We start from the raw sequence: 14,722 nt of genomic DNA on the forward strand, positions 1-14,722 counted from the left end.
TATTGATATTTTTAGTTCATACAATGAAATGTATCCATTCAGCGTTGCTGTACAGGGACGAAAAAGCAGCCTTGGCATTGCACCTGTAATTGTATATCTGCCTCTGCAGGTTCCTCCTGCACTGCAGCATCTGAGGCTGTCAGGGGAGTTCACGTCATGTTTGCCCCCCGAGCGACGACCGACTGCCAGGCAACCGAGCGCCTCTCGCGTCCTCCCCTCCCGCTTCACCTTCTCCGCCGAGCTGCTGTCTCATGACAGCGACCGGCAGCGACGATGAGAAAATATCGCTTTGGTTCGCCGGCTAAAGGAGATTATAATGCTGCGAAGTGATGATGCTTTTTTTTTTCTTCCCCCCCCTGCTGTGGAATAACAAAGGCGTAATTGTGATGCTCCCAGCTGGAGCAGAACTGGATTTGCCGAAAAGTGCAGTGTGACCTTGACAGAATGGGAGCGCTTTTTTGATTTTTTTTTTTTTTTTATACCTTCACACTTCTCTGAGTTTAATAAGTTCCTGATGAAAGAAGGTCTGCAGGCTGTTTTTGTCACACATCATTGGAGGCAACATAAGGAGGATTCAGTAAAGGCCACAAGGACACCATGTAGGCATCTCCACCCATCTTTCCTCCTCGGATGCAATTGGGTCTTTATTTTTCCGAATGCTGACAAAAGTGGAATGCGCAACAGATAACAAAAAGTTACCCGAGGCTTGACACGAAGCACAAGACGCCATGAGAGTTGGTGTTGGCATCCCAATACCTTGGTGGTAACTGTCAAGGGGCCCGAGATCATTCCATGATGTGCTCCTGATGTCATTATGGGACAAAACTTGTCATCTTTCCCTGACTCTCTTTTTGGTCCGGGTGGGGGGCTGAGTGGAACCACAAACTGTCACGATCTGCCCGAAGCGATAATGATCGCTCCGTGCAGAACGAAAAAATAAAGGATTGGATCCCCGGAAAACAGACCACGAAAGAATTTTCTCAAAGCAAAGAGTGTCTTTAATGACAAAAACAGAAAGAGCCCGACAGGGAAAAAACGGAAACACAAAACGCTGGTCAAATAAGGACCAGGGAAGAAATAAGGAAACAACTGAAAACGCTCGCTGAAAAACAAAGTGCGAGGAGCTACTGATTAGGCAATATCTAAGTATTCAATTTAGTGACTAACGCGAATGGCAAGAGTCAAGGCCGCAAGGCAAGAAGGCAACGAGTAATCTACAAATAGAGGAGTTAGCACGAGAGATCAATGGCACGGTGAGGAATTCTCCGGCAGTGGGAGAACTGCCGGAGTCTCATTAATATAGGAGGGTAATCAGCCCGAAATTACGGACAGGTGCGCAGATGGCGGGTGAGAAAACCCGCCACCTGCTGGCGGACACGCGACGTGACAGTACCCCCCCCTCAATGGACGCCTCCCGGCGGACTACCCGGCTTGGATGGATGTGTAGCGTGGAAGTCGCGCAAAAGGGATGGATCAAGGATCCAGGAGCGAGGCACCCACTGCCGCTCCTCAGGCCCGTAGCCCTCCCAGTCGACCAGATACTGGAACCCCTTTCCCCTGCGCCGAGAGTCCAGGATGGCACGAACCGTGTACACCGGGTCACCGTCGACGACCCGCGGAGGGGGCGGCGGCGTGGGAGGAGGAGCCAAGTCACTGGAAGACACGGGTTTGAGTAGGGAGACGTGGAAGACGGGGTGAACCTTCATGGTGGGCGGCAGCCGGAGCCTGACTGCAGACGGACTGATGACGGCCTCGACCTCGAACGGTCCAGTAAATCGGGGTCCCAGTTTCGCAGACGTGCCGGCCAGCCGAAGATCCCTAGTCGCCAGCCACACCTTCTGTCCTACCACGTATGAAGGAGCCGGGCGCCGGCGACGATCCGCGATCCGCTGGTTCCTGGCCGCCGTGCGGGACAACGCAGCCCGGGCCTCCTTCCACACGCGATGGGCCCGCTTGAGGTGGTGCTGCACAGAGGGGACCTCCACCTGCCCCTCCTGGGACGGGAACAGCGGCGGCTGGTACCCGTAGGCGGCCATGAAGGGGGACCTACCAGTGGCAGAAGAGACGAGGGTGTTGTGCGCGTACTCCACCCAGGGTAAGTGGTCGACCCAGGATGAGGGACGGTGAAGGCACACACAGCGGAGGGCCGCCCCCAGATCCTGGTTGGCACGCTCGGCTTGTCCATTGGACTGGGGGTGGTACCCCGAGGTCAGACTGGCCGTGGCCCCGAGGGACCGGCAGAACTGCTTCCAGACGCGGGATACGAACTGGGGCCCCCGGTCCGAGACAATGTCCAGTGGAATGCCGTGGAGACGGAAGACGTGTTCGACAAGGAGGTCGGCGGTCTCCAGCGCCGACGGCAACCTGGACAAAGGAACAAAATGAGCCGCCTTGGAGAAGCGGTCCACGATCGTGAGTACGACAGTACGACCCCGGGAAGGCGGGAGACCCGTGACGAAGTCCAGGGCGATGTGGGACCACGGGCGAGGAGGAATGGGCAACGGCTGGAGCAGTCCCGCCGGCGGCTGATGGGACGACTTGCCGCAGGCGCAGGAGGTGCAGGCCTTGACGAACTCCGTCACGTCGTTGCGGAGCTCCGGCCACCAGAAACGCTGGGCGACGAGTTGCACAGTCCGGTTCACCCCGGGATGACACGCCACCTTGGACCCATGTCCCCACTGCAGGACTTCAGATCGTAAGGGAGGAGGTACGAATAGCCTCCCTGCTGGGCACTCCGTCGGCACCTGAACCCCCTCCAGGGCTGCCTGGATCCGCTGCTCAACCTCCCACTGGACGGCCCCCACGACGCACCGGGCCGGGAGGATGGTCTCCGGGGATCGATCCCTCCCCGCAGGCTCGTGGAGACGGGAGAGGGCGTCGGGCTTGGTGTTCTTAGACCCGGGAGAGTAGGTGAGGATGAAGTCGAACCTGGTAAGGAAGAGGGCCCACCGGGCCTGACGGGCGTTCAGTCTTTTGGCGGAGCGGAGGTAGGCGAGGTTCTTATGATCCGTGTAGACCGTAAAGGGTTCCTTTGCCCCCTCGAGCCAGTGCCGCCACTCCTGCAAGGCGGTCACAACTGCCAACAGTTCACGGTTGCCCACGTCGTAATTGGACTCAGCGGCACTGAGTCGACGGGAGAAGAAGGCGCAGGGGTGCAACTTCTGGTCGACCGGAGAGCGCTGGGACAGCACAGCCCCCACCCCCGAATCCGAGGCGTCCACCTCCACGATAAAGGGGAGATCAGGATCAGGGTGCTGTAGTACGGGGGGACTGGTGAACGCCGCCTTCAGGTTTGCGAACGCCGCATCCGCGGTCGAATCCCACTTAAATGGGGTTTTGATGGACGTAAGGCGGGTTAAGGGGAGCGCCTTCTGACTATAACCGCGGATAAAGCGTCGGTAGAAGTTGGCGAACCCCAGAAAGCGCTGCAGTTCCTTGCGATTGGACGGAACCGGCCAGTTAGTGACTGCACGCGTCTTAATGGGGTCCGCCCTTAACCTGCCCTGTTCAATAATGAACCCTAGGAAGGAGATGACGGGGACATGGAATTCACACTTTTCTGCCTTGACGAAGAGCCGGTTCTCCAGTAGACGTTGTAGCACCAGCCTAACGTGTCGCTGGTGCTCGTGTAGTGACTGGGAAAAAATTAAAATATCGTCAAGGTAAACGAAACAAAAGATGTTTATCATGTCCCTTAGCACATCATTAATTAGATTTTGAAAAACGGCAGGGGCGTTGGTGAGCCCAAAAGGCATAACCAGGTATTCAAAATGACCCAGAGGGGTCTTAAAAGCCGTCTTCCACTCGTCACCCTCCCGGATGCGAATCAAGTGGTAAGCGCTGCGCAAGTCTAATTTGGAGAAAATGGTGGCTGACTGCAATGGGGCGAAGGCGGAGTCCAGCAAGGGTAGCGGGTATCTATTCTTAATTGTTATCTCGTTTAATCCCCGATAGTCTACGCAGGGTCGCAGGGTCTTGTCTTTCTTCCCTACGAAGAAAAAACCCGCCCCTAACGGTGAACGCGATGGTCTAATAAGACCTGCGGCGAGCGAGCTGTTGATGTACTCCGTCAATGCCTCGCGCTCGGGTTGGGACACCTGATACAGCCGCGAGGTCGGCAACGGAGCGCCCGCCTGCAGGTCTATAGCACAATCGTAGGGGCGGTGTGGGGGCAAAGAGTGGGCACGATCCTCGCTGAACACCTCCTTTAGATCCCGATAGCAATCCGGCACTCCGTCAAGGCAGATCTCCTCGGGGGGCGTGACACGTTCATGCTTCCCGACGGCCGATTGAAGACAGTGCTGGTAACAATATGGGCTCCAGCTGTCTATCGCTGGGCGCGCCCAGGAAATCACGGGATTGTGTGTCTTCAGCCAGGGTAACCCGAGAACGATCGGGGCATTGCGAGACGGCATTAGGTAAAAACGGCGATGTTCGACATGGTTGCCGGACAGTAGAAGTTTCAACGGCTCCGTCCTATGCGTAACTACCGCCAGGAGGCGCCCATCAAGATCACAAACCCGCTTCCTATCTATCAACCTCTCCACGGAACAACCCAGCTCGGATGCGAGATCGGTGTCCATTATACAGTCATCAGCCCCCGAGTCAACCAGAGCCCGAACCCGCCACGACCGGGACCCCGTTAATATCTCCCCCTCGAGTTCGAGTCTGTTGGGGTGTCCAGGCCGCGAGTCGACTCGCCTAGACTCGAAGGGGGGCGCGCGCGGTCGTGACTCACAGTACTCCTGGTGGGCAGGGGGTGACGACCCCGGATGGCTGGTTGCGGCGTGAGGAGATGGTGGAACGCCGTCAGTCGTCGCTCGGTCGCAGAAACGACGCTTTCTTTCCTCCGCACCAGCGTCCCTGCCTCCCAGCTGCACCTGTTCCTCCGTGGGTGTTCGTCGGAACTGGGACCGATCACCTCCACGCTCCCGGCTTCGCTCCCTCAGGCGATTGTCCATGAGGAGGGAGAGGTCGATTAATTCCTCCAGGTTGGTGCTGTGGTCGCGGGTCGCCAGCTCGTCCTTGAGTTGAGGGTTTAGCCCGCGGCGAAACAGGCCACACAGCGCCCGATCATCGTATCCACTCTGGGCGGCCAGGATCCGGAACTCGATGGAGTAATCCGCTACCGATCGCTCTCCCTGGCGGAGGGCGAGTAGCCGGCCCTCTGCCTCTCTGCCTCGCACGGGATGATGGAACACCCGGCGGAACGCAGCCACGAAGTCGGGGAACGAGGTACGGAGATTCGGCTTGGCGTCACTGGTCGCAATCGCCCACGATGCCGCCGGACCTGTTAACAGACTCATGACATAAGCCACCTTGGCGGCGTCATTAGCATAGGCAGAAGGCTGTAGGTCGAATATGAGAGAGCACAGGTGGAAGAAGTGTCCACACTGCCCGTGCTCGCCCCCGTAGCGAGGGGGGTGTGGAAGCGATGGCTCCCTCGTCATAACGGGATATGAGGAGGGCGCTTCGGGAATAATAGAATGAACCCCGGGGGGAGATGGTCTCCGCTCTTCCACCCGGACCAACCGAGGTTCTAAATCATCGGACCGATGAGCCAGCATGGAGACCGCGCCACGGAGTTCCCTAATGGCTTGGCCCTGCTGACTCATCTGTTGCTCTTGTCGGGAAAGAGCGGAAAAAATTTTTTCGATGTCTGCGGGATCCATGGTGGCCGGAGAATTCTGTCACGATCTGCCCGAAGCGATAATGATCGCTCCGTGCAGAACGAAAAAATAAAGGATTGGATCCCCGGAAAACAGACCACGAAAGAATTTTCTCAAAGCAAAGAGTGTCTTTAATGACAAAAACAGAAAGAGCCCGACAGGGAAAAAACGGAAACACAAAACGCTGGTCAAATAAGGACCAGGGAAGAAATAAGGAAACAACTGAAAACGCTCGCTGAAAAACAAAGTGCGAGGAGCTACTGATTAGGCAATATCTAAGTATTCAATTTAGTGACTAACGCGAATGGCAAGAGTCAAGGCCGCAAGGCAAGAAGGCAACGAGTAATCTACAAATAGAGGAGTTAGCACGAGAGATCAATGGCACGGTGAGGAATTCTCCGGCAGTGGGAGAACTGCCGGAGTCTCATTAATATAGGAGGGTAATCAGCCCGAAATTACGGACAGGTGCGCAGATGGCGGGTGAGAAAACCCGCCACCTGCTGGCGGACACGCGACGTGACACAAACAGTGCCATTAAAATGGACAAAACAAAAAGGAATGCTGAGCTTGGATGAGGCCAAACAAAAAGGGCCACTCTGGTGGCCTCATTTAGGCGACGAAGCCCCAAATACCAGATCTGCTGCGCATGGGTTCCTCTACAGAACCATCATGGAAGAGCCCTGACGGATGAGCAGTCGGATTTGGAAGAGACTAGCATGCCGAAAAGATCTTGCCGTCATTCATGAGTGAATGAGGACTTGTTGGACAGAATCGCCCGAGGTAATTCGTTGCGTTCCAAAGCTTCTGTCACAGACTTTGTTTTGAAAATGAACAATCGCAGAAAGTGGAAAGGCCTTCCAGGAGTTAATTGGGATGACAGGACAGGCAGAAACATCCGAAGAACCAAAACCAGATCTTTGGAAAGAGGAGATTCAGGACACAAAGCAGGAAGAAACATCCTGAATCCCAAGACAACGTCCATAACAGACAAATGATCAACGTTCTTTACTTTACTACGTTGTCATATGACATTTACGTTCTCCTTTCTCCCACGTTCCTGCAGCTGTCCCCGCATCTGACTGAGATCTGAGCGACTCCCCTCGGCCGGGGTCTCACCTTTTCCCTTAGGGACCACTGTGTCAACAAACGCCACGTGCAAAGAGGAAGGTTGACGTGGGTCTTACGGTTGCTAAGGGCACGGGTTGTCCAAAACGTCTCTTTATGGCGAACTCTTTACCGAAACCGACCCTAATGGGAGTTCACTTTTTGGAACCTTGGACATCAAGTTCACCAGGTTCAACTTTGGTGGGGCACGCGTCCTGAGAGCTAGCATGCGACACCAAAGGATTTATGGATCAGACTGACTTGAGGTGACCTAACCCCCGCGCGTTCAATCCCGGCGGGATTAAATCGCTTCCAAAGAAAAACACACGGGGCCAGATGTTTCAAAATGAGTTGACGGAGCATCGCTTCATCGGTACGGCAGAAATGTGACTCAACGTTCACCCGGCGCAGGGACAAAGGATGATGTCATCCAATGAAGTCATGTTTCAACCCCCCGCGGCTGGACAAGGGGCAAGTTTTGTTGTTGTTTTGGATTCACTACCACGGGAGTTGAAGTCATAAGAGATAAGAAATGTCGCACCAAAGTCACCGCCGCATCCTGCCGGGTGCAAGACCGCCGATAAAGTCAAGCTTCGCTTTCCCTCTCGATCTGTTCCCTACAACCCCCCCACCGACCCCCTTTTCAATCAGGCCTGCTCGCCTCCTAAATGGAGGCCAAGTGGCAGCTTTACGATCTGTGAGGGATAAAACCGACAGCGACTAATCCAGCCCCCCCATCACCACCACAAACATTGTTCCTTTTCAACCCTTTTACGTCCGGCGACGATGACCTTTCATACATTTCCGCAGCTCCGAAAACGACGCGAGAAATTTGAGACGCGGCCATCGTGCGACGCTCCCAACAAGGACAGTGAATACCAAAGGAAAGGGGTCCACGGATCTCATGACTCCGGTATTGATCTTCTACTCTTATAATCTCCCCGGCCCCTCGGTAACCTCCGCCGGATCGGACACGCTGCCACAAAAAAAGCAATCCGACCCTTTCACTGCCCTTCGGGGACTGATGAAGTCAGGTTGCCGGGGGTGACGGAAAATGATGTCTCAGGCCTGTTTGCGGCGTTAAGAGGTACCGCGGTCTGTTTTTCATCAAGATGAGGCCAAACGTTGCGTGGCCCCTATTTTTACTGACCGTGGCCCAAAGGGACATCCCGTTAAATCAAAAGATTTATCGGGATGGCAACAAAATTGTCTTTTGGTCATCTTTAACAGGGACTTTAATTAGTCAGGGGGGTCAACGTCTGCGGTTCTTCCACGGACTGTTTCTGTTGTCGCAAGGTCTTTCCAAAGACTTGGCCTTGAGGGGTCTCGGAGTGACACGCCGATCCGCGGTAGCTTCGATGATCTCGAATCGTCACGAGTGAATCCAGGAGAATTCTACGAGCGGTGATAAGAGACTCGTCAGCGGACATTTTAACGTGTTATCAGGTTAAAGGGTGCGCAAAAGGGTCCAAGACCAGAGATGAGCTCGTCTCTCCGCATTGCGGTCTATAATTCCGGGGGACGCTTCTGCAACCCGCCTGCTGTGGACCTTGTCAAGCGAGGTAGGACACAACGGGGCGCCTGAAAAGTAAAATATGCAAAACCAGGCAAAAAAGGAGACAACGATCACGCGGCTCTCTTCAGTTTGCCTCCGCGGGGGGAGGTCATTACGGAAACTCTCTGGATCTTCCGCCGCATCCGGCCATTTTTTTCTGTAAGCGCTTGTCCTCATGATCGTCGTGAGTGAACCGCAGTCCGTCCCAAAGTGACTTTGGCCCCGATACGCAGATAAACCCTGAACTAGCGTTAAATGTCAACAGAGCTATGGGCTATGGATCAAAGATAGGGCACGAAATGAAAATTGGACACTTAAGACTTTGTAGAAAGAAGGCTGAGTCGCATTTATTTTTTATTTTTTGGGTTGTTCTGGGTTGATTGACACTTCCACGGAGTCTCTGGTCTGCTGCCGTTACATTACAATGCTAATGAAGTCAGCAGGCCAGATGCTGCACGGAGACGTCCTTGAGAAACTTTTATTATTTTTTTTTTCCCAATGAGGTTGCAGGTGCAGGTCGCTCGAACAGGGAGGTGGCGCAAATCCGAGTGCAAAAACTCCCCAAGGAGGAATTTGAAGTCATTAGCAATTAGCAAGACCGACGCTCACGAAAGACAACAAACAATGTCCAAAGTGTGGTGCTTTGATTTATTCATTCACCAATGTTACAAAAAAAGAAAACAAGACAGGTTTTTAAATCAAGCTTTCGCACATTGCGGCGGTTAAGAACTCATCTCATCATTTTCTCCGTCGGGTCTATTAAAAAAAAAAATGTCGGAAAAATAGGTACACAAGATTATCAAAATAGGTGACTTTTTTGTGTGTGAGCTAGCTTATCAATTACTTATTGCGCCTCGGAATTGGATTCATTTATTCTGGCAGATTTTGGAAATATCATGATTTGAATTCATCCTTCCAGACGAATACAAATATGCGCTCTAATGTAGCTTTGTAAGTTTAACCAAAATATTAGAAACGGATTAAATTGTTAACAGCGTCAAATCAAATCACTAGTGAGTTTTATTCAAAAAAAATTGGGGGGGGGGAAATTGAGAAAAGCTCGTTAGGGAAGACGAATGCAGTTATAGAGGTGTACATTGAAATGTTTCGGAACCCATTATCAAATATTCATATTTTGTATTATGACTCTGTTGTTCAAAGACACCTTAAGATGGATCCAAAGCCTTGGATAATAGGAAAGTAGTAATTGGTGTCACATCATGATAAAGTGGCGCAGCTTGACTGTTCTTTCCGATCGCTGTGTGATGGGGGCGGAGCCAAATTCATGTTTCAAAGAGACTTCACCACATTGTACTTTATTATTATTATTTTATTTTTTTGCTCCATTTATTTTGAAGGGTAACGTTACAAATGGCGTTTGAAATTAATTGATATTAAAGTAGTTTGAGATTGCGGTATCACTACGATTTAAAAGTGTCATTTCCATTTAGTTTTTTTCTACAGTTCGCAGCAGGACCTGCTCCCTATTTACTAGAATTCATCTTCAGGGTGGAGCTCTGCATTTTGCCGCCCGCCACCAGACAATGTTGCGATCTTCCTCATGCGTCCTTCCATACTCTTCATCTCCTCCTACCCCTGCTGTGCTTGATCGTCTTCTTCCTCCTGAGGATCATGTCGTACAGTTTCTCCAAGCCTTGCTGCACGCCGCGGCCGTCCACGGCGCTGCAACTGTGCACGTGGTGCAGAGTCCCGGCGCTCAGTTCCTGCACTCCCAGCAGCTTTTCCACCTGGCCCACGGGCAGCGCCGTTTCCAGGTCCTGCTTGTTGGCCAGGATGAGCACGGGCACGCCTTGGTTCTCCGAGCTGCGGCTGATCTTGTGGAGCTCCACCTTGGCCTCCTCCATGCGCTCGGTTTCGGCGGCGTCCACCACGAACACCAGGCCGTCCGTGCGCCGCGTGTACGACTTCCAAAGCGGTCGCAGCTTCTCCTGGCCGCCCACGTCCCACACGTGGAAGGTGACGGCCCGCGAGCCGCCGACCGACACCTTCACCTTCTCCGTGTTGAAGCCTTTGGTGGGGATGGTCTCCACAAACTCCTTCAGCTTCAGCCGATAGAGCAGTGAGGTCTTTCCGGCCGAGTCCAGCCCGATCACGACGACGTGCAGGCACTTGAAGCCGGGCAGGAGGGAGCCGGGGGGCGCCAAGTCGCTCAGGTGGTTACCCATAATTCCCCGACTTCTGCCTGCTTTGATCCTCTGGAGCTTTTTACAAGGTCTGCATGTCAGACAGGATCGCCAACCTTTTCCAAACAAATAGAAAGTGCTTAGAAGATCCACAAATAAACGGGTTTTCAAAAGGCTGCAGTCAATCGAGTCGGTTGATCGTAAGAGTTACTTCGTCAAATCTTTGCTAGCGACATACTGGAAAAAACAAAATTGTCATGCTTTTCCACTAGAGTTCAGAAGGTGCATAACCTTTGCATCCACTTTTTTTAATGTAATTTTAATTCAAATAATGTTGGGAAACACTGCAGACAAAAATAATATGATTGAGGCGTTTGGCGTTTACCAAAACTAATCCCCTGAAAAGGCTGTTCAACCTCACACGTTCATTTCAGCGCATCACTGGATTGAAGGCATTCATGCATGCGGACGGCGATGATGCTTTAATCCGGTTATTGACATCCCGATTTCAATCAAAACCTCTCTACCGCTTGATTACACTACATTTATCGAAAAACTGAACTACACGCGCGGAACTAAACGCCTATGCGTGTTTCGGCGCATGATGGGTTTCATGGTGGAAACTAAATGAAGGCAAATGTGCGTACAGGGAATAACATACCACTTTGAACCTCAACTAATGCATGTCATAAACATTCAGCGTGCAGTAACGTACCTTGAACGCGGTCTCTGTCTTCTTCAAGCCCGTGAACGCATCGCTCGGCAGATGTGCGAGTCGTGAACGTGCAGGGGGACAAAAATGTCTTCAAACGCATCCATGTTGCGCTGTCATCAAAATAAAATACGGCCGCGGTGGTCCACAAGCAGCACCGAGTCGCTCACTTCTCAGTCGCCGCCGCCGCCACGAACGCACTCCACTCGAGAGCCCTGGTGACGTCACGACCAATGAGCGCAATCACGAATGTGCTCCCTGTGTCGTCTTTTCTGGCATTTTTCTCGTTTGACTGCGTCAGGAGGACACTTGAATGCATCTTGCCTGGAAAAAAAATGCTGCTGAGATTAATCCTTTTCATGGAGTACAGTTTTAAATACACCAATATTTTATCGTACGAGTACTTCGTATGCTCGGTATTTGGTTCGACTCATACTTTTCAATACTGTACAGTTTCAAACCATGTCGAAAAACGTCGGACGTGCGGTTTGTGACATCTAGTGGTGACCATTGCACACAGCAAAACTTGAAGCGAGACTTAATTTGTGCAAAAACTGCCACGGGGGGGGGGCGCCCGACTATTTGAGAAACACTGCATAAGTCATACACTATTTTTCCATCAGAACGACAAAAGAGAAGGATAGCCCTTTTATTGTGTAAATGCAAGCTAATATCATATTCCTGCTTTTTTTTTGGTAAAAGAGCTTATTCGAGAAAAAAAATCGTGCCGAGTGTCGTTTAGGGACTATTGTTTTTTTTAACTCTGAAGCCGTTACGTTATGCAGCGTTATTCACGTTCTGGGCTCTGTGACATGAACTTCTCCACTTTTAGACGTACGCCGACGGAACGCAAGCGTGATATGACGTTGATCGCGAAAGAAGAGCGCCCTAGTCTGCTCGGACTCCTCCGCGCACATCAGTTCAAATAAAAGCTTCGCCGAACTTCACCGAAACTGTCATTTCCAACGCGGGACGCTGAATATGAACGCGACACGATGGCTTCTTGTTGCGCTGCGTCTGCTCGCGCTTGGCGAATGCGCGACTTCCGGTGAGTCAATAATATCAATTTGTGAAGACGTGACGTGTTTTTTTTAATATTCCAAATTGGTCTTCAGTTCAAGTTCGATGTTTATGGATAATTTAGGTACCTAATTGTAGTAAAAATGGTGAGTCGACTCAGTGTACATTTTTTTTTCTAAGCATGTTTCTTTTGACCCATAGACTCCGGCTGCGAATCTGATGAAGTGTCATTCCAAGGTTTTTGCTATTACTTTAACAAGAAAAACCAGAAACTAGACTGGCAGAAGGCTGAGGATTACTGCCTCAAAAGGAAAAGTCACCTGATCAGCATCCACTCGCAAGAGGAGTGGGACTTCTTGAAGGGTGAGCGCCAAGACTGTAGCACCGCTTGTTCCCGACGAGGTCGGCTGCTATTCTTGTACTAAATTAAAGTTCTCATCTCCGTTTGTGAAGATCACGTGCTAAGGGGCTGGACCTGGCTCGGAATGAAGAAGTTTAAGGGAAAGAAAGTAATGTACTCCGACGGAACAGCTGTAGTAAGTGAAACATTGACAGCAGTCTCAATAAAGTTGTCGTCGGACTTTTTAAAAAATAATATGACGTCACTCCTCCAACATTTGTAAATAGAAAAACACCAAGCGAGATTTTACTTTGTCTTATATATTACGAAATGCTAAAATATCAGTCTTTTCTGTCATTTTGTCGTTAAGAATGTGTCCTTCCCAATTTTTAATCGCCACTTACTTTTCACCTGAACAGGACGAGAACCCTTGGTTTAGTTTCAATTTATCAGGGATGAGTGTCTCCATGTGTCTGACAATGGACGCCAGAGGGAGCTTGTCTTACTCGAACTGCAAGGAGCAAATCTCCTTCGTCTGTAAAAAAGGTCCGGAAGTCATTAGCGCTAACATGAGCTCCCTCGAATGCGCACTCACTCATTGATTTGCATTGCATCCGTTTCGACAGCCAAAGGCGTCGCGGACAATCGCCTACAGCAACCAGGTGACGTCACACACAAACACACACGGCAACGCAGCACAACACGTACGACTTCCATCATCAAATGGCCTGTCGGTTGCAGTTTGGAGTGAGGAGTGCGGCCTGTGGACGCACAATCCCTCGAACGACTTGTGTTACTGGTTCAACAACAAATACTGGACAACTTGGCCAATGGCTCGAATAATTTGCAACCACAAGAACGCTGAACTGCTCTACATCGCCAACTCCAACGAACAGACCTTCTTGCAAGGTACCACGAGCTTCAGTTTGCCTTTTGACATCTGTGTAGCCCCCCCCTCCCAAAAAAAACATTGTCCATGGGTGTGAATGCGCATGTCAACGGTTGTTTCTATTGCGACTTGCGATCACCCACCTGGGTCATGGTCATGATAATGGCCTGTGTGTAGAGTCCCTTCAGGTTTTCGGCAAAGAGACCTCCATGTGGATCGGCGCCTGGAGCATCCCTGGCAATGGCTGGTGGTGGCTCACTGGCTCCTGGGTCCCTTACATCCGCTGGACCACAGGTTCTTGTAAAAATCGAGCTGGCGGATGTCTGTAGGCTACAATATGGAGAAATTATGATTTTTTTTTTTATTCAGGCACTTACGATTCCAACCCTGGTGAACGCTGTCTTTACCTGCGTGCCAGTGAAGCCCTCTGGGGGGAGGATCCCTGCTACAACAAGAGAGGCTTCATCTGCAAGAAAAGTAAGACGGTGATGCTGCACCTTTTTTTTTCTTCTTGCTGCATCCTGGTGACTCATCTTTGGATTTCCTTTGGCAGAAAAGGCAGAGAAACATTGACTGGCTCGTAACCGTAAGTTACTTTGGATGAGATGAAAGCGAGAGAAAAAAATGCCATGAACGAAACTTTTGTGTGTCCAGCAGGTGCCATCACCGGTAGAGCTGACCTCTGTGTGACCTTTGTCAAAGATTTTCCATCGCCATTTCAACGACGTTTTATTCTGGTCCCATAACAATTTTGATTTAGCGATCTTATTACTTTTTGGAGGACTACACAAGTCCCCCCTCCTTTCCCCTCTAAACAATATATTGACATGTATTTTCTTTGCTTCGTTATGTAACCGATGATCCTTTTCAATGACTGTCCTAATAAACTTACTAAGACAATTGACTGAGAGGTTTCCGTGGCAACGTTGCGGCGCGAGCGGAAGGCCCAGATTAGTTTTCTAAAGAATGAGACAGAATTCATTTTATTGTCACTATACAAGTAAATGTGTCATGTCAATCTAGTCCTTGTAAATATATCTTTGTAAAAAAGTGGCTTTCCAAAGTTTGTAAAGATGCGACATACTTACCAAATGAAGATGACGATTCTCAAACGAATCCAAAATAAGGTCACGAAAATCCACCTGTAAGGTTCGGTACATGGAAATAGTTTTTCTGATACGTGCACAACGAATTGCGGGGAAACGGCGCCGTCTTGCGGTCGTTTGCTGGAACTGCAGGAACAACTCGTCTTAAAAAACACCGCAGATACGTTCCCATAAAATCACAAT

General features: G+C 50.9%; 2 protein-coding genes across 2 annotated transcripts; one reads left to right on the forward strand and one right to left on the reverse strand.

The window, feature by feature from the left end:
- Nucleotides 1-9,545: 9,545 nt before the first annotated feature.
- arl4d (ADP-ribosylation factor-like 4D) lies at nt 9,546-11,498 on the reverse strand. The gene is made up of 2 exons (XM_052071535.1): nt 11,188-11,498; nt 9,546-10,588 (listed from the first exon to the last, which is right to left on the reverse strand). The coding sequence occupies exons 1-2, from the start codon at nt 11,285-11,287 to the stop codon at nt 9,909-9,911; spliced, it is 780 nt and encodes a 259-aa protein (XP_051927495.1). The 5' UTR covers nt 11,288-11,498; the 3' UTR covers nt 9,546-9,908.
- A 584-nt stretch (nt 11,499-12,082) lies between these two features.
- LOC127604452 (macrophage mannose receptor 1-like) lies at nt 12,083-14,333 on the forward strand. Its single transcript, XM_052071533.1, has 10 exons — nt 12,083-12,232; nt 12,406-12,567; nt 12,658-12,740; nt 12,964-13,090; nt 13,171-13,206; nt 13,286-13,453; nt 13,611-13,727; nt 13,803-13,910; nt 13,987-14,019; nt 14,091-14,333. The coding sequence occupies exons 1-9, from the start codon at nt 12,166-12,168 to the stop codon at nt 14,004-14,006; spliced, it is 888 nt and encodes a 295-aa protein (XP_051927493.1). The 5' UTR covers nt 12,083-12,165; the 3' UTR covers nt 14,007-14,019; nt 14,091-14,333.
- The last annotated feature ends 389 nt before the right edge of the window (nt 14,334-14,722 follow it).

This window comes from Hippocampus zosterae, chromosome 7 (assembly GCF_025434085.1).
Source record: "Hippocampus zosterae strain Florida chromosome 7, ASM2543408v3, whole genome shotgun sequence".
Lineage (NCBI taxonomy): Eukaryota > Metazoa > Chordata > Actinopteri > Syngnathiformes > Syngnathidae > Hippocampus > Hippocampus zosterae.